This window comes from Sprattus sprattus (assembly GCF_963457725.1).
Source record: "Sprattus sprattus genome assembly, chromosome: 6".
In the NCBI taxonomy this organism is placed as follows: domain Eukaryota; kingdom Metazoa; phylum Chordata; class Actinopteri; order Clupeiformes; family Clupeidae; genus Sprattus; species Sprattus sprattus.
Window position 1 is genome coordinate 13,854,267 of NC_137925.1, and position 19,281 is coordinate 13,873,547.

At 44.5% G+C, this 19,281-nt stretch overlaps 1 protein-coding gene across 1 annotated transcript in view; it reads left to right on the plus strand.

The window, feature by feature from the left end:
* Nucleotides 1–7,851: 7,851 nt before the first annotated feature.
* The window catches only part of mybpc3 (myosin binding protein C3), a gene marked incomplete at its 5' end in the record, with an annotated part of 49,492 nt that continues 38,062 nt past the window's right edge, over nucleotides 7,852–19,281 (plus strand). Inside the window, 8 exons of the mRNA XM_080840450.1 lie at nucleotides 7,852–7,876; nucleotides 13,662–13,931; nucleotides 15,361–15,558; nucleotides 15,820–15,897; nucleotides 16,468–16,616; nucleotides 16,850–16,967; nucleotides 17,253–17,301; nucleotides 18,110–18,151. Coding sequence (XP_080696576.1) covers nucleotides 7,852–7,876; nucleotides 13,662–13,931; nucleotides 15,361–15,558; nucleotides 15,820–15,897; nucleotides 16,468–16,616; nucleotides 16,850–16,967; nucleotides 17,253–17,301; nucleotides 18,110–18,151 — 929 coding nt within the window. The remainder of the gene's footprint in view (nucleotides 7,877–13,661; nucleotides 13,932–15,360; nucleotides 15,559–15,819; nucleotides 15,898–16,467; nucleotides 16,617–16,849; nucleotides 16,968–17,252; nucleotides 17,302–18,109; nucleotides 18,152–19,281) is intronic.

Here is a 19,281-nt window from a genome sequence, read left to right on the forward strand (position 1 = left end):
CGGAGACCTGTCTCACTGTTTAACAAGCATTCACTGCAGGCTTGGCATTACTGTCTGTTGTAGACTTCTCATCCTGTCTACAGGCTTAGGTGTGTTATTACCTCCCCCAAGGAGGCTGTGTTTTCGGTTTGTCTGTCTGTCTGTAAACAGGATTACACATGGGCCAAGGAAGAACCTGTTACATTAGGGAGCGGATCCAAGTCACAGGGCGGATCCACAAATGATTTTTCACTTTACCTAACATTGTAACCTAGGGCATTTAACTCTGGTGGAGGTCTGCACTCCAGAGTATGTTACGAGTTTTGCCTCCCACTGAGAAGTTAGGTCTGGATGTTCACTAAATCCTCTTTTAGGTTCAGTATTCCTGTTCCAGAATACCAATTGGTGTCATGCTGTGTTATAGAGCAGCGAGCTGAACACAAAGCGTGTCTGTTACCTCGATTTAAAGTCCATCTGAGCCTGGGTTGGATGCTTGTCAGTTACCCCAGAGATTGAGCTGCAGCCTTTTCTCCATGTACTCCTGTCCAGGGCTCAACTTGTGGGTTTCTTGCTATCTTGCTAAAATGAGCACTTTTATAATATATAAATATATACGGACACATAAAATGTCCTAAACCAACAGAAAAAAAAATTCAATCCCAACACTCAATTACCTGAGACACCACTGGATTAAAACTCTGAAAAGTCTTTTCAGAGCCGTGTGTGTGTGAGAGTGTTGGGGTGTGTGTGTCTGTGTGTGTGAGGGGGGGGGGGGGGGGGGGGTCATTGACTTTTGTCTGGTTGGTGACATTTTAAACCCCCTGGCCTGATGAGGCCCTAGGTGAAGAATGCTGTCATTGAGCGGCTATCGATGCTCTCGTGTCCCCTGATGAAGTGCAGAGCCCTGGCCCCGGGCACGCGGGACAAAGGGCAAACGCTATTCCCAGCACTGGCACAGGCTAACACACACACACACACACACACACACACACACACACCAAAACACACACACACACACCCCACTGAACCCCATCACAACTATTCCCTGCTTTGGCACCAGTTTGAACAACCCCGATCCCTATACACACCGACACACAACCACAATCTCCGCACATAGCTAGATACAGCCTCCCCCGCTCAACAAACACATAAACACAACAGTGTACATACACTCCTAACCCTGATCTATAACTATATTCAAGCAACACTGTTGTCACCTGAGTCTGTACCTACAGTCATTCACTTGACTTGACTCCGATAGCCATTAATTTGAGTTCTTGTATTCCTTGTACATTTCATGACTAAAGTATTTCTGAAACTCACTGCTCACTGTTCCAAAGTCGTAGAGTCCACATAACATACGCAGCATGCTACAAACGCTGACACTTTTGCTATCATCTCCAGCCGCCACACAGCTAAATCATGCTTACATCTCTAGCAGGTCCACAGCTCTAACATGCGAACATGCTAACATTTCTAGCAGGTCATGCTTGTTCCACTGCATTACAATCTGGCTACAGCTAATCCCAGCGGTCACGTCTACAGACGTGCCCCCCCCTCCCCCCTCCCATCACCCTCTCAGATTCCCTCCCCAGGGAGAATATAGACATGAGCGCATTAGAGTTCTCACATGGCCCACAGATCACACAGGCAAGACTCAAGGCCACCGACTACACCTCCTGAATGTTCACTACACACACACACACACACTCATACTCACACACACACCCACACCCACACTCACACTCACACTCACACTCACTCGCACTCGCACTCACACTCACACTCACACTCACACTCACACTCACACTCACACTCACACACATACAGATACTTGCAGAAACACCCCTGTTACCTCTGTATACATACATACACAGTCTTGACCAGACGTTCTTTTTTTACCCGTACATGTCCTCTTTTTGAGCCCTAAAAAATGCGTCCGGCAGGGATTCCAAAATAGTCTGGGATTTTGCCTCGTCGGATATTTGTGTTTCTCTGGGTCTATCACATTTTTAGGCCCAAGTTTTGAAAAGGGTATCTCCCTTATGTCCACCTTCTTGCCATGCTGTGACTGTAGAGAGAACTGTCATAGATAGACTGCCTTCCCAGTGTTGCCAGATGCACAATAATTATCCTCCAAATACGATCATTTTGAGCGTTTGGCGTGATATTTCGTCTTTTCCAATCTGGCAACCCTGAGCATCTTACCCGCCCCACTAGGTGCATTGTTTACAATAGCACGTGATATCTGCATGTGAAAAATATGTCAAAACTTCGTCGCGGGGGAGGGGGATGGGTCATCTGTATGCTATACACAACCCCGCAAACGAAGTGTCCTCTTTTTCACAAACTCAAATCTGATCACCCTACTTCATAACCTTACACACATAGACACACGCACATGCACTCTCCCACGCTCTCTCTTTCTTCACACACACACACACACACACACACACACACACACACACTCACACACACACACACACACACACACACACACACACATGAACTCTCCCTCTCTATCTTTCTTCACACACACACACACACACACACACACACACACACACACACACACACACACACACACACACACACACACACACACACAGACACACCTGTTGTGGTTATCACTGCAGAGCCATAGGTCTGATGGCCAGAAGAGAGCAGAGGCCAGATAGTGATGCTGCACCTGACAGGTGCTGACAGCCTGCCAGAGAAGGGGACATGGAAATGGCTGTGTGTGTGTGTGTGTGTGTGTGTGTGTGTGTGTGTGTGTGTGTGTGTGCGCGTGTGTGCGTGTGTGCGTGTGTGCGTGTGTGCGTGTGCGCGTGTGCGCGCGTGTGCGCGTGTGCGTGTGTGCGTGTGTGTGTGTGTGTTTTCTGTGTGTGTGTAGTCAACATTCAAGAGATGTAGTCAGTGGCCTTGAGTCTTGTCAGTGTGATCTGTGGGCCATGTGTGTGGGCCGTGTGTGTGGGCCGCGTGTGTGTGTGTGTGCGTGCTGAGTGTGTGTGTGTGTGTGTGTGTGTGTGTGTGTGTGTGTGTGTGTGTGTGTGTGTGTGTTTGTATGTGTTTGTGTTTGTGTGTGTGTGAGTAAAAATGAGAGAGAGAGAGAACGAGAGGGTGTGCGTGTATAAGAAAGGGAGAGAGAGAAAGAGCGTGTGTGCAATTGTAAATGTCTGTGTTAATGATAACGTCATGAGACTAGTGAGAGGTATATAGCTTAGTGCATTCGAGTTTGGCACAGTCCGTAAAATAGCTCTGTGTGTGTGTGTGTGTGTGTGGCTGCATTCATGTGGGTGGTGGTGTATGTTGGCTGTAAAGGTGTGTTAATGAAGGTTTATTGGTCAGTGGTGTGTATGTTGGATGTGTGTGTGTGTGTGTGTGTGTGTGTGTGTGTGTGTGTGTGTGTGTGTGTGTGTTGAGGGGAATGGGTGGGTTAGGGTTGGTGGTTTGTATGATGGACATGTGTATGTGTTTGTGTTTTGATGGAGGAACATAAAGGATACAAGAAGGATTATATTGGTATGTATAAATGCATGGATGTGTGGGTGGCACATCATGTAATGACTAGGATTCCCTATGCAAAGTACAGTCTGTAACTGCGACATACAGATATCAATTTCAATCTCTCTCTCTCTCTCTCTCCCCCTCCCCCCTGGCTTTTATGTAAGGAATATATGAGCATATTTTCTCTTCTCTATTATTTTCCTCCTCCTTCCTTTAGCTTTCTATAATATTTTAAATGACAAGTGTAGTCAGGGGAAAAAGAGATGTTCTACCTCATATCTGCTCCCTATATTCTTTATCATATCTGCTTGAGTAAGTAAGTGAGTGAGTGATTAAATGTAATAGTGAATGAGGGAAAGACAGACACACACACATCATTATGGAGTACGATGTATGGGGCACATGTGCTGTGGGTGGGGGGATGGGGGCTCTTTCATACCAAGCATGGGAGGGATAATGGCTGATGAGATTTACAGAAAGTATCAGGACACCTACCAGCCAATCAGAAACAAGTGTTTTTCATCAGTGTTGTGCTATACTTAATATCGCATCACATTTGTGTTTAAAGGAACAACAGAAGCCTACGGTCTGTAAGGTCAGGACTTTAATTGCAGACATTGGGTTTGAAGTGTTGGCATATGGTGTGAAGGACACATAGCGGAAATCTAGAGGACACCGTCCGGCTGAGAGACAGAGGTGTAAAATAAACAGAGTGGCAGCTGAGACAGTTTCCTGGACCAGACCTTTCTCATTATTCTGAACCCTGTCAGAAAGGTCACGCTTGTTTGCGAGTGATTGACAACCAGCATGGAGAAGTAGAGGGCTGGCAATGTTGTTAACAGTGCATTATATTTTATGGGAGCTGCCACTTTTATGCGTCTATACTGCGCTCCTTGAGGGCCTTAGTATAGGTTAGTATAGGATGCACACTGGTTTACATTCAGATCCATGCATATCGCATGACACGATTTATAGATAGGGTGGAGGAATGTCTAGATGCTTAGTGTCAGCAAACTATGGTTGGTTCCCACACAGAGAACATCCAAGCTTGTTCATTAACCCCTGTCCGGTTTCCTACCATCAAGGGTCTGTCAATCCCCAGATATGTTTCTGTTACCCTTTATTGTCTAGGCTTCGCTCATTGAGGGATTTAGTATAGGATACACTGGGGTTCACATTCAGGGCCATGTTTATCATGTGACAAGATTTATAGGTGGGGTGGAAGAATGTCTGAAAGTTAAGAAGAGTCCGTCAATCACAGTGGGTGACTACAAAGACACCAGAATTGCCTGAAAAATACAGTCCCTGATTTTCAATCCAATACACTTTTTTTTTTATCAAATTCAGTGAATTGCTACTGAGTCTTCTTGCTGTCCGTTCAGTGTGTGAGCTCAAAAAAACTCTGACTGTTTGCACACAGTCCTGGACCTTGCCTGTAAATGGGAATCAAACATAGTGGCTCAATTCCAGGCAGTCATGAAGTTGTCTCAGGTGCACGTAAGGGAAGGGTGTAGTGTAATTTGCGTTTATAATCAGTGACTTCCGTCAGAATGGCGGCCTACATCTTTAAAGTTCATCTGGGTTCTAACCACTGGGGTCTGTCACCCCCCCCCCCTTTCTGGTACTCAATATTACGTTCATCTAGAATTTCACCCCCTGGCCTAGTCCTGGTCCTGGGCTTGTTGCACCCATGTCTCCCTTCTCTTAGCCCCTGTGCCCTGCTACAGCCAGAGCACTGTGGTCTATGTTTAGTGGGCAACAGAGGCACTGGCACACTCTGACCTGCGCCTTCCCCCTTAGATTCCAGCGGTGTCTCTTGTTTGAATATGAGGAACAATGGTTAGGGCACTATGAGGGGGGCCTACGTGTTTAGACCCTTGGGTACTAGCACAAGGAGCCGTGTGTATACTATATGGTGTATAAATCCTTCTCTTGTATACTATGAAGTATACCGACAGGCTGATTATGTTGTAGTTGTTGTAGAGTTGTTGTAAAGTTGTTTCTTTTTGCATTCATATTCTTGTATGATAAATATAGGTATAAGTATAAGTACAACTGCAGTCAGTGTTCAGTCAGTGAATATATGGGAGGTTATTGTAGCTGCTTTAAAAATGAACTGCCATATAACCTCATTCCTTCAGTGTTTCTTCCAAAGCTTCCTACTCCTACCCTGGACAAATAAAAGCACAACTGGCTGACAGACGATTGAATGGCAGGTAGTCATGCATTTCTTTCTGGTCTTGACTGTTTGGATGTTATGTGCCTATATTATTTGACTGCTATTCATTTGACATTCAGCATCGCTTTAGAGCTACACCACTGAAATAGCTCTGAGGGTTCCGAGGGATAGTTCTAAGGGACAGAAAAGTGTCTGATCTTGGAAGTATGACACTATTTTTAAACGACACAACCTACATGTTATGCCTTTAAAGGCACCCAGTGCAACTTTCAAGGCAAAAATAAACATTACATTTCTAGTCTTTTTTACATGTAGTAAGTTTCAATAACTCCATACCATTACATATCGACATTCAAGGAGCAAAGATGAGACGTCGTTGTGTGGTGAGAACTGATAGAAAATCGTAAAACAACAACAATCTTTATTTATTGGTGGCACCAATAAATAAAGCAGGATTCCCGTCGGCAATTCTCTGAGTTTTCAGAACGCGTGACCATTTTTGCGAGCGCATGGTTCTATTTCATGATGGCGGATCTAAGTTGTTCCGAGACGAAGACGAAGAGAAAGTGTGGTCGACCTTGTGTTTTCACGACACCACAGAAAAAACAGAAGTTTCATAAGAAGCATATGGGTGTCGTGTGCTCTTGGGCGACTCATTTGACGAATGGAGGAAGCTAAGCGAGAAGATCGGGCTGCAGAGGGACAGCGAACTTGCACGTGTGCTGTTGGACAGGTAATAATAATAATAATAATAATTCATTTTGTAAGTACTAACAACTGTATTCAATTACAGGCATGAAAGTACTAACAACTGTATTCAATGCATGGGCCACATTTGCGGAATATCATTGTGTAACATTCAGCAAATACCTTAGAACAGACAGCACTGCCTTGCGTGTTAGAATCTCCGGAAGCGTTTGGGACTCATCGGAAAACTCAGAGAATTGCCGACGGGAATCCTGCTTTATTTATTGGTGGCACCAATAAATAAAGATTGTTGTTGTTTACGATTTTCTATTAGTTCTCACCACACAACGACGTCTCATCTTTGCTCCTTGAATGTCGATATGTAATGGTATGGAGTTATTGAAACTTTTGCCTCGAAAGTTGCACTGGCTGCCTTTAAGCTTTTTAAATGTGTTGTACACTCCTGTAGTTTTTTCTGTCAGAGGCAGCGCTGTCCTGTGTGTGATGTAGTAATGAACATTCCAGTCAGAATCAGAGGTGCTTAAGTACCAAAGTTGTCAACAGCCCCTTATGCCTTTATTTGCACAGCTCTGAAGTTGTGGTCTTGGAATGTCTGTACGGTGCCCTGCTTAGGACATCTCAAGTTAAAATGTGAGAGCTACTTCTCAAGTTTCAGCTGGTGATTGGTGAAGATCAGCCCTCACAGTGGCTGACATTTCAATCTGGTCAAGGTCTGGCCCTGGTCATATCATCTGGCCCAACGCCAGAGTCCCACCTCCATGGTTCTATAACGCCCCAGTTCTCCTGGAGGGTTCCTGGAAGTGTCTGTGTTCCCACTGAGACAGGAACCGTCTCACCCTGTCAGTGAGCGCAGCAGGGCATCCTTCAGCCCCTTTGGCCTCTTTCATCAGTTCCCATCATCCCTCTCACCTCTGTGCGTACCCTTGTTCTTTCTCATCCCTTTGTTTTTTTTTAACTACTAGTGGGTCAAGGCTCCTGGCTGGTGCTGGGTGCGAAGAGGCTTTGCTGGAGTCAGGTTCTAAATTTAACACCCTTGTTCACTGCCACAGTCCCCCCCCCCCCCACCCCAGCACCACTCCATCTACACTCCCATTCACTCTGCTGCCTCCCCCCTCCAATCGTGACAGGCAGAGGAAGTGTTCTAGATGGGGAGAGGAGGGGGGGGGGGGGGGGGGGGGGGGGCGTTTAAACAATTGAAATATGGACAGGGCAGATACAGAGTGTCATCAGAGAGACAGTTTAGAGAGAGACCGAGGGAGGGGGGGGTGGGTGATACTCACAAATTTGGAGGTACACAGCGATTATTAAGAGAGGGTTGAGTCAGCTCCAGAGGATGGGTGGGAGAAAGAGTGGGGTGTGAGTGTGGGTGGGTCTGAGTGTGGGGGGGGGTGTAGGGGGCAGGTATTTATAGGGCAAAAAGGAGGGGTGGGTGACAGTAGAGTTTGTTTGACAGACCCTGAGTGGAAGCTTTATCCAGGATGCCCGAGCCAGCTAAAAAAGCAGGTAAAGTTGCTGTGGGTTCAGTTGGAGAGGTTTGGCTGTATTACTGAGCGTGTCTTTTAATGTCTGGAGAGAATAGGATGCTATAGCTATCAGGGATGGTTTATTGTGGAAGAGATGCTTGCTGTAGGAAATTAGTGAATGACATCACTAATGTTTACTCTGACCAGATCACTAACCCCTGGTTGATCATAACCATTATCATGGTGTTTTCGAGTCGTGGTCATGTTCGTGGTCGTGGTCGTTGTGGCTTCCTCTTTGAGCTGAGGTGCTAAACCTGAGAAACCTAAGCCTCACGCTGGGAGACAGCCGTCTCTGTTCTCTCAGTGAGCAGTTCAATAACGTCATCATTACGTCATCCTGTTTTCTTCCGGCTTTATTTCCATTCCAGCTCTGTCACAGGTGACGTGACTTGGGCATGAAGACAGACAAGTTTGCTTTGTTTTCCTGAAAGAATTGGAAATACTTCACAGATGACTAGAACTCTTGAGTCATAGTCCTTTTTCTGTGCTCTGTATTTAACTGTTCATCATCTCCCAAGAATCTCCGGTCTGTTGAACACTCTGTGTCCTCGGTTGCACAAGCGGCAGTGGTGATTAACGTGTGCTTCTCTGATGACAGATCACAGAAACACTCATCGCATTTGTCATCACTAACAGTCATCCCTTACGTGAAGAACAAGATGAACCCACACACACTGAAAAGAATATTAAGTTGGATTTACTTCATTGTGATGTGGACGTCGGTTCCACATAAATGAAATGTGTTAAATCAACACAGCAGGTCTTTCAATTTACAAAATGTATTTACATCCCTTATAAAACAGACATACAGACAGACTTAATCGACTAATTCCACTGAAATAGTTTAAGGTTACATGAAATAGGTGCAACAGATGTCTTTACTGTGACTTCAACACCAACGTGTTATGCAGGTCTGATAAGCAGGTACATACAGTGCTTTTACCCAGGTTGCTTTGAAAACATTGCAACTACCTCATTATATTGAAATGTTGCTGCTTCTAGAAATTACCCATATTGATTAAGATGAGCAGCAGCTTTTAGAAGCGTACACAACACTGGAACCACTGAGATCTTGATCAATTATCAATACCTGTCATGTTTATGGCACATTTCAAAGCAAAACATAGACACAGTCCATGTCCTAAGTTGACTTTGTATCATCATGGAATCATTATAGTAACATTCACAATAACATAAAAACGTTTGGCAACACTTATGTCTAAACTTGATTTTTCAAGGCCAATGGGAATCCATTTAACAAGGAAGTGGTGACAGCAAGGTTTTCCAGAGGCCCCATGTGATCATTTACATTCCCTGCTGTGAACATACTGCATTGCTTGGCGCTTATCTAACATGGTTGAATTGGATTAGATGGACACTGTGTCCGGATTAGTTAGTTCAACAATAATAACATCATGTTTTAAAGAGAAGCAAAACTAGTTTGTGCAATTCTTGTGTAATGTAACGCGGTTTAGTAAACCACTACCCATCCCATCCCTTTTTTCAGTGTAGAATGATGCAGTGCGCTGTGCGATCATTAAGAATAACACCTCATGGATGCACTGAAGTTCCTGATTGTTACAGTTGTTTCATAGTTCCATTCCCTTGAAACACTGTTGCAGTGACTGTCCCTGACTTTGGCAGTTATTCCTGTCTTTGCCCGAGTGCTGATGGAAGCCATTGGGTCTGTTTCAGCCAGGTGTCCGCTGCCATTGAAACAAGATGTTGTAAATAGACAGTCAACTGGAGGTCCCTCTGCAATCGATGCTATGCCAGGAGTGCGCCTCTAAGCTTTGGAAAGATGCTTAGAGCGACGTCAAATTCCCCTCACAAACGCAGAGGACAATCCACAAAGATACAGGATTGGATTCCTGTCGTGCGAGTGGCTTTTCTGTTTGACCTCCCTTGGGGTAGTGGATATGGAGATCAGGGCAAGGATAGCAGCCTACAGCATTGAGTTACCATGTGCATCCATCCAGGCTGAATACTGGTAGATTAGGTGCGCTAAGACTGGTAGCATTCGAACAATGCAGCTCAAATTATGAGAGGTGATCCTATATAAGCAATTCAGCCTGATCCCTCAATCTGCAGACAATCGCTGCATTAGTCTCTGCCAAATCCAGCACGTTTTGCAACATTAAAACCGAATAGATTAAAATGCCATTTTTTATTCTTTTTTTATTTTATTCATACAATGATTGTTGGCTCTGCTTCTTTCTCCTATGGCCAAGTTGGGACAGTCTAATGCAGTTCTAATGGTTCTAATGTAGTTGTAATGTGGTTCTAATGTAGTTTTTAAGGATGCTGAGCCCATTCACAGCTCACATAGTGTTACCCTACAGACTGACACCATGTTGTGATGAAGCACATGACACACAGTGGTGATGCAAATGTGATGTATCTCACGTCTTACACAGCTGATCTGTCCAGTTCTACGACGTGTTTGTTTTTATGGGGTATAGAGTTTTCTTAGACATGAGAAAATACAAACAGTGGCTTTGATTTAAAATAAAATCTGTTAACATAGAGTTCTTACAGACATTGATTCAGATTAATGTTTAGTGAAAAGGATGCACTTTTCCAGATAAAGTTGTTCACCTTTCTTCCTGAAGAAGCTTTCAATACCACATCCTCAACAAATAACTTAGCCAGAAACTAAGGAACTAAGTAGTTTCTCTGAGTATGGACGTCAAGAAAACGTACTGAGCTTGATAACGTTGCATTACCTAATAAGTCTTCTTGGATCGTTCTTACAAAAAGCAAACTCAAGAACCTTTACTCTGCCTCCATACTGTTTCCCTCAAGTGAGACATTTAACCTTTTACGCTTGTAATCATACAGAAATGTTAAAGGATATAATTCTGATGAGAAGTATTGTATACATTTCAGATTCTGAAGTTCAAAGCATTTAAGGGTTCTTTAGCTTGTATTATGACTGAATTCTTGAAGGTTTGCCATCAATCTTTCTAATGAAAAACTCTTGAGTCCCTCTTGAGTCCCTTAGGACATCTGTTGTCATGACAGGTTTGAAGTTGAAAGCTTTAAAATACAACCTCAGGCGTTCTAACTAGAATTCCAAAGGGTTATTTTTCCCATAACCCAACATGAATTCCTTAAGATTCCATTTGGACTCGTTAGAACCCTTATTGGATATTTTTTTTGCATGCTTACAGATGTTGATTGTAAAGCTGTAGGTAGAGCAAGAAGCACCACCCAGTTGTGTAAGAAGAACACATAGGTTTGTTGTCTTGTTGCTGCAAGAGATACTCTAATTGTTCTACTCTTAGTTCTAACATGAAGGGTTTTCATATCAAAGTTATTCTTATGCTGTGGTGGAGCTTCTACGGTTCAAAATAGAGACTATTAGAATTTGTATGGGCTCTTAATATTTATGGGGAACAAGCTGAAAAAGCGATAAACTGTCTGCCATGTTGTGTTGGAGTGACAATATTTTGGAGTAACATTTGTGAGAAATGTTTGAACACATATATGGGTGCTTGCCAGTGCCAAATATCTGTTCCTGCCACTCTTTACCATTTGCTTCTCTTTGTTGACATTTGATAGCAATCTAACCAGACCGCGTTGTCCAAAACATTGCCCAGTGTATCGCCAACCCAAAGTTTGCATAAATCTCTGTCCAGATCTTGCCAACTCTTCTTCACATGGCAGCTAGCCAGCGCTAGCACTAGCCCCCTGAGGAGAGACCAGGCAGAAGTCATGTCAGGACTGTGGATGAAAAAGGAGGTGTTGCTCTTGGATGCCCTGCCACACGCGTACCATTCTTCCGATGCTTTCTTCACAACTGAAATAGACCCTGACTAATCCCCCTTCACAACTACTTGTGGCGCAGTCCACGGGGTTGCCCAAGAGAACTTTTGTTTTTTATGACACTCATATAGGGGCTGAATAAGGGTCTCTCCGGCCTCTGCAGAGAGGTCACTCTACCAAGTGGTGTGTGTGTGTGTGTGTGTGTGTGACATTTTGTTAAAGAGGCAAGAAAAATTGATGAACTTAGACCTAACCCTCATGGCATGGCTAAGTAGAACAAAGTATGGGGCGAGACCTGCTAGGGCTGGGCACGGCTTAAAGTCAAGAGGAGATCAACAGCTGTGCATAAGACACTTAAGCTGTTTAGACTATGACATAGAGGAGGTCAAAACTACTCCTGGAACTTAGTCCGGCGGTCACTGGTCCCTGTATCTCATACCAGGGCTAGCTGTAAGAAAGTTGCTGCTGCGAATCATACACAAACAGCTTTGTGTGTGTGTGTGTGTGTGTGTGTGTGTATGTGTGTGTGTGTGTGTGTGTGTGTGTGTGTGTGTGTGTGTGTGTGTGTGTTGTGATGCATAAAGACATCAAACAGTATAAATACATGTATATAACAGACAGATGGGTTAGGTCAAATAAATAATGTTGTTAAGAACAATTTAAGTGTGTTAGTTCAAAGGGGCACATGGAAACAGGAACCGACAGCAACTGTGGTTAATAGGTGTCCTTTTACATATAGTTACATATTCCTGCTGGCCATAAATAGCCTTTCCATAACTACCCTCTTTTGTTCTGTTGCGGGTGCATGAAACTCGAGAGCAACCCTGTTGTTTGCTATCTTTGACCCCTCTCTCTGTCTCTCTCTCTCTCTCTCTCTCTCTCTCTCTCTATCTCTCTATCTCTGACCATTCTCTCTGTCTCTCTCTCTCTCGATGGTGTGCACGTCTCTCTCTGTTGTCAAAGACACAGCTGTGCGTGTGCAGAGCAGAGATGGATGATGTGTGAGCTGACATATTCTACTCCATTGGCATGGCTCCATTCCCAGGCCTCACCCTGGGCACTTTGGCCATCTGTGGGCATTGTTGAGGGTCCGAGAACAGGAGGGACCTGACTTACCTGTGTTACCTGAGTTACCTGAGTTACCCGTGGAGTATGGATAGTAGTAAACACAGACTCCTCAGATTTTCTACCAACAGCCAATTCTGGCTACAGGCACATTGATGTCATTACCCCTCCCTGAGGTGTCTTTAGTGCTTGTAGTGATTAGGAGTAGAGATAGTTATGAGTCTAAGTACTAACAGGTATTGGGAATAGAGTTATCAAAAACTTCAATTCAATTTGATTTATTCAGATAAAGCACCAATAACAATTGAAACTCCCTAGAAACCCCCTTAAGCAAGCGCTTTGGTGACTGTGGCAAGGAAAAACTCCCTTTTAATAGATCAAAACCTTGAACAGAGGTTCTAACAAGGACAAGCTACCAAAAATCAATTTTAGGGTTGACATTTTTGGTAAATGTTGGTAATACTAAATCATACTATTCTCTCTATCAAAAGATATGGACTTTTACATGTAAGTGCATAAAGAATTACATTTAGGGAACTCTGACATTCCTTTTAAAGTTTTTTTTACAGTTATATATTTCCAATCCAGTCTGTGACATTAAGATTCACACATTAAGGTTTGTACATTTTCTAGTTTTCATAACAATAATGAACATATTATAACATAGTGTATAACAGTGATGTAATGAATACCATATGGCATGACTTATGAGTGATCTACAATGTTACGGTGAAGACTGTTTTAATGTTAAGATTGTGAATGATTGTGTCATCATTTTTGTTGTTATTTTTCTAAACAAACACCACTGGGGTTGTGGACTGTTGACCTGAGCAGCTGAACTATGACCTCACCCTGTCTTAGCATCGTCTGAGGCTTCCTAACTAACCCTGACAGCACTCGTTGCACGTGCTGACTCCCTCTGTTCCTCTCAGTGTCTGCCTTCGCCAAGAAACCAAAGACTCAGACAGCCGAGGTTGGCGCCACTGTGGTGTTCGAGGCCGAGGCCGAGAAGCCCGATGCCAAAGTACGCTGGCAGAGGGACGCCAAAGACCTCGCCAACAGTGACAAGTACGACATCAAGGCGGACAGTGGCAAGCACTCCCTGACCATAAAGGGTGTTGCCAAAGAAGATGCAGCAGGATACTGCGTGATCGCTGGAGGGTCGAAGGTTAAATTTGAGCTAAAGCTAAAAGAGCCAGAAGGTGGGTTAGGGTTTGAGACAGTAGCCCTAACCTCACTCTCCTCTAAACCTGCAGTTGTGTCCCTCTGAGGAATGCTGACCGATATTCTGGCCAATAACGTCACTTCAGAACGTTTCCACTTCCCTGGGTGTGATGACAGTTCCGCTTTTGGAATGTTTAACAAACCACAGTTCACCACAATCTGACGCGACTTCACTTCTTCTGTCATCACCCTTTTTAACCAATCACAGAGCACCATCCTGTCCTTGCTGGTTCTTCTCACCGGTCAGATAGCATACTCATGTAATTGTAGAAATATGTTAATGAGTTGTGTGAGGGTCTACAGATAAGATGGCTGTCAGAGTCTGTTAGTGCCGGAGAATGACTCTGGACCACTGACGGGAGCCAGTCGCTCCTGACCCTGGTGACCTTCACTCCACCACGATGAATGACGTTTCCTGGTGGGAAGCCATGGGAGAGGTTCAGACCTGCGAGTGACGGGTGACAACAGATAAAACCTGTCGGCATGGCAACGTGATATATCTGTGTAAACAAGGGCAGGCATTCTCTCTTGGGCCATGGCAGGAGATAAAGCATTAGCGCAAGCAGGCAGTCAGACAGACAGACAGACAGGCTGGCAGGCAGGCAGACAGGCTGGCAGACAGACACTAGGCTGAGGTAGGACATTGGTGCTCGATTCTTATTATAGCAGGTGTCTTCACTAACCTGCGCCAGGAGGGCCATTAAAGGATTTATAAGGATTTGGGAGATTTGGGAGTGTGAGGTACAAGGCTAGCATCCAAACTAACAGCAAGCTCATGCTGAAATTAAATGGGCCTTGAACACAACAGGCTCACCAGTGGGGAACGGGAAGAGGACTCAAAGATGTACAGAAGTTTGGTATAGTCTTAAATAACGTGGAACCTTGGGCACTCTAACATATATCTGCTTGGTGTTTGCTATCTCTTCACTTTTTACCACGTTAGGACATTTGGTGCACCACACTGCACTCAGCTCATGAAAAAAAACAGTAGAAAACTGTGTGTTTAATGTCTGAAAAATGTTTGATGTTTGTTTCTTGAAATTTTCTCTGGCTAGTGTTGTTTGGTGGCTTCAAATCTGTCAAATCTGTGCTTTGCTTTCCCAGAACACCTGAAATCTGAAACTTGACTTGAAATATCTGATCAAACACAGTAAAGTCCTTCTCACTTGACCCTGTGAGCTATCCTGATGTGACATGAGCTCTTACTGAAACGGTTCTGATGAGAACATTCCAAATTTGAATTCTGACTGGAACGTTATGATTCTGGGTTTCGAATGGAACTGGAGCACTGAGACATTATAAGTCTGTGTTCTAATCAGAACATTCTAACTCTGAATTCTTCAGGAACTATGCATAGTGACTATAATATTCAGTTTTTTTCACTGAAACATTACACCTGTTGTTCAGCGGTGAAGGAGGAGGCTACTCCTGCTCCAGACCCAGACCCAGCTCCTGCTGATGCTGCCCCTCCCCTGGCAGATGCCCCAGCTGATGGGGCACCTCCAGAGCCAGCTGCCCCTGAATCCGACCCAGCTGCCCCTGAACCTGCCCCAGCTGCCCCTGCCCCAGAGACCAACGGCCATGGCCCAGATCCCAACACTGATCGTGAGTCACTGCTGGGGAAGGCTGGAAAAGTTAGGAGTTAACACACTACAGCCAGATATAAAAAATCACAAGCTAACACTTTCAACAGGTGATTAGGCTCACTAAGCAGTAGTGTCAATGCCGCTAGATATAGTTAATGGAAAGAAGTGTATGGTAAAATCACTTGACCAACTCCTATACTAATTTAACTCTGCCTGGCTGTGTCTCTCTGTCTGTCTGTCTGTCTGTCTGTCTCTCTCTACCTGTCTCCGTCTGCCTCAGGGCGCATGTCTGTGGACACTCGACAGGACCTCACTGGGCTGTTTACAGAGAAGCCTCAGAGTGGGGACGTCACTGTGGGTGAGTCACAACCAGGCCCGTCAGAAATAATGTGGGGTCATGGGTCACACAGGTGGCACTGTAAACGCTGGTGAAGAACAGTGTCTTGAACATGAGCAAACACCAATGCAACAAGAGAGAGAGAGAGAGTGTTCAAAATGATGGTGATGAGATGAGTATTCAACATGTCTCCCCACCACCTAGCAACAGTAGTTGCTCAACATCTCTCACTCTTTTGGTCAGTGAAATTAGGAATAATGCAAAGTGCATGTAAAAGCTGCAGGAGTCTCCCACTAGTGTGTGTGAACTAAGACAGAACAGGTGGAATAAGACATTGTTATTTTTCAAGGTATGTTTGTCGACGTCAATAGAAAACGTAATCGTGTAGTACACTATAGTGTTCAATCTCCTCTCATTTACTTGCACATGGTAAAGAGATAAAAATGAGTTTACTGTGGGACAATATCAAAACTAAAATTGGCATTCTAAGAAGTTAGCTTAGCATCCCTGCCATAACATGGAAGAAACCTTTTCAAAAATGATACAGGATCTGTAGGAGACAATCTGTCCTTTTTCTCGTTACCTGTCCAGGTGAGAACATCATCATTGTGGCCAAGGTGAACGCAACCTCCCTGTTGAAGAAGCCCACAGTCAAGTGGTTCAAAGGGAAATGGATGGATCTAGCCAGCAAGTCTGGCAAACACCTGCAGCTGAAGGAGATATATGACCGCAACACAAAGGTGTGTGTGTTAGCAGCATTAACATGATTTTGGTACTGAAATGGATGATCTATGGGGACATTGTGTAATGTACAGCAACAAAATCGATTTGGTTAATTTGGATGAGATCCGCTGCAAGGCCAGATTCCCCTAGTGTGTGTGTTTATGGGTGTGTGTGTGTGTGTGTGTGTGCCTACGTGGGGCCCACGTGTGCCCCCCTTACCTCACCTCATGCCCGTTTGCTGCTCCTGCAGATGTTCACCTTTGAGATGCATGTCATCGAAGCCAAACCCAACTTCGCTGGAGGCTACAGGTGTGAAGTGTCGTCAAGGGACAAGTTTGACAGCTGCAACTTTGATCTGACTGTACATGGTGAGGTTGCCTTCTACATGTCCATTGATGAATCAGGAAAACACCAAGTAGCCATTGCTCTTTACTATATCAATAGATGTCTTGTGATTCACGTGTAAAGCACATTACATGGAAGGCATTAAATGTGTCATCCTTGTGATGAAAACACAACGCCTATTTGGCTTTCAATTCACTGAAATCAGTTTTGGCAACAGCAGTTTTCCTGTGTCAGTTACGTCGTGATTACGATCCCGTGTGTTTCCGTCACCCTGTGCCTGATGAGGTTTTATCTGTTTTCATCTGCAGAGGCTCGTGCAGCGGAGGACTTTGACATCCGCGCCGCCTTCAGACGCACGTGAGTTTAAATCCTTACCTTAGCAGTGAAATGCACACATTGAAACCGTATTGTGTTTTGTTGTCATGAAGAGCTGTCACTTCATGCAATGGTTTTTCAGAGCTGATCATCACTTTTCACTGTTGTCCATGATGTCTTTCGTTTACAGCAGCTACAGTGCTCTGCTTCTTCTGTACACTGGGGAAGAGAGTCAGAGTGTGAAAGATGTGATTGAGAGAGAGAGAGAGGGACAGAAAGAGATGGAAAGAGAGAATAAGGGAGAGAGAGAGAGAAGGAGAGAATGGGAGAGAGATAGAGAGGGAGAGGGAGAGGGAGAGGGAGAGAAAGAGAAATAGAGACAGAGACAGAGGGACAGCAAGAACAGTTTCTAATTCAGTACGACAGGGGAGTAGAGTAAGAGACCGCGAGAGACAGTGAGAGAGATACAGAGAGTGAGATAAAGACAGAGAGAGGGGGAGAGAGAGAGACAGAGAGAGTGAGATAGAGACAGAGACAGAGGGACAGCAAGAACAGTTTCTAATTCAGTAAGACAGGGGAGTAGAGTAAGAGACCGCGAGAGACAGTGAGAGAGATACAGAGAGTGAGATAAAGACAGAGAGAGGGAGAGAGAGAGACAGAGAGAGTGAGAGATAGATAGAGAGAGAGAGAGAGAGAGAGAGAGAGAGAGAGAGAGAGAGAGAGAGAGGGAGAGACTGACAGGATGAGATCATTTCCAGCCATTATTACAAGGACACAGAGATTGCTTAAAGTCCTTCTGTGTGTGTCCATAATGAATTGTAATGTTGTGGACCTTGTGAAACTGTATTAGGGATGCAAGTGGCGGTGGAAAAAAGAAGGCCGGCGCTGGAAGGTACAGAGGCAGTTTGCTGCACCTTCAGGGAGCATTTTACACATCCAGAGGTCTATGGGTCACTGCTGATCCATCTCTTCAGTCTTACATCCTTCCTTCCCTCTCATCCCACTTATCTCTCTTTCCTTACTCTTTCTCTTTTCCATCCTCTCTTTTCATGTCTACAACTTTTCATTCATACGTGCATCCCTCAATCCATCCATCCGCCAATCCATCCATTCATTCATTCATCCACTCATTCATCCATCCATTCATTCATATGTTCATGCATTCCGTCTCACTTCCTCTCTCTCGTCCTGTCTACCTTCCATAATTCTTTCTTTCTTTCTTTCTTTCTCTTCCTCTCCTCCTCTGGGTTAGCAGTACCAGACGACCTCAGAGTACATGTGACTATGTTCCTCTTCACTGTCGTCCTGCAGGAGGCCATGGCACTGAGAGACTGGGTCTGAGTTTCAAGGGCTTAAAAAAAAAAAAAAAAAAAATTAATCAGAGACATTAACAGAGAGAATGAAAGTCTTCAGTCTGACGCACAACTATCCCGAAGCTATTTCAGGAAATATTATTTTTCAGATTGCAGTTGTTGCACCTTCAGAAACCACACCACATCAGGGCCAGATATGTTTCAGAATCATCTCCTATCTAGGTTATAACTACAATGACAATTACTATTATAAATTACTATTACAATTACAGATTACAATCACATAAGGCTGTGTGTATATATAGCTGTCTCTCTCTGCTGTTGAAACTCAGGCCCTTTCTCTGAGAGTTGCCTGTTCCTTTGACAGAACCAGTGAAGCTGGCTGCACAAACACAGTCCTGGCAGTGTGAGCTTTAGTCCGAGCTCTCGGGCCCACTGGTCATGTATTCAGACAGTGTTTCTCAACCCCGCTACTGCGGGACCTCCAGACAGACCCCATGTATGTGACTAACCTCCCTGTGCACAGAACATTTGTTCTACAAACACATTCATGGATGCTGGAGGTGCACTATAACTCAAACACATTTGTCTTCATACCATGGGCCTAAGAGGGTATGGACACGCATGACTACAGCCATGGAGAACTATTTTTCATATGCCCAAAGAAAGTCCTGACCACCACCAGTACAGACCCCCCCACCCCCCCCGC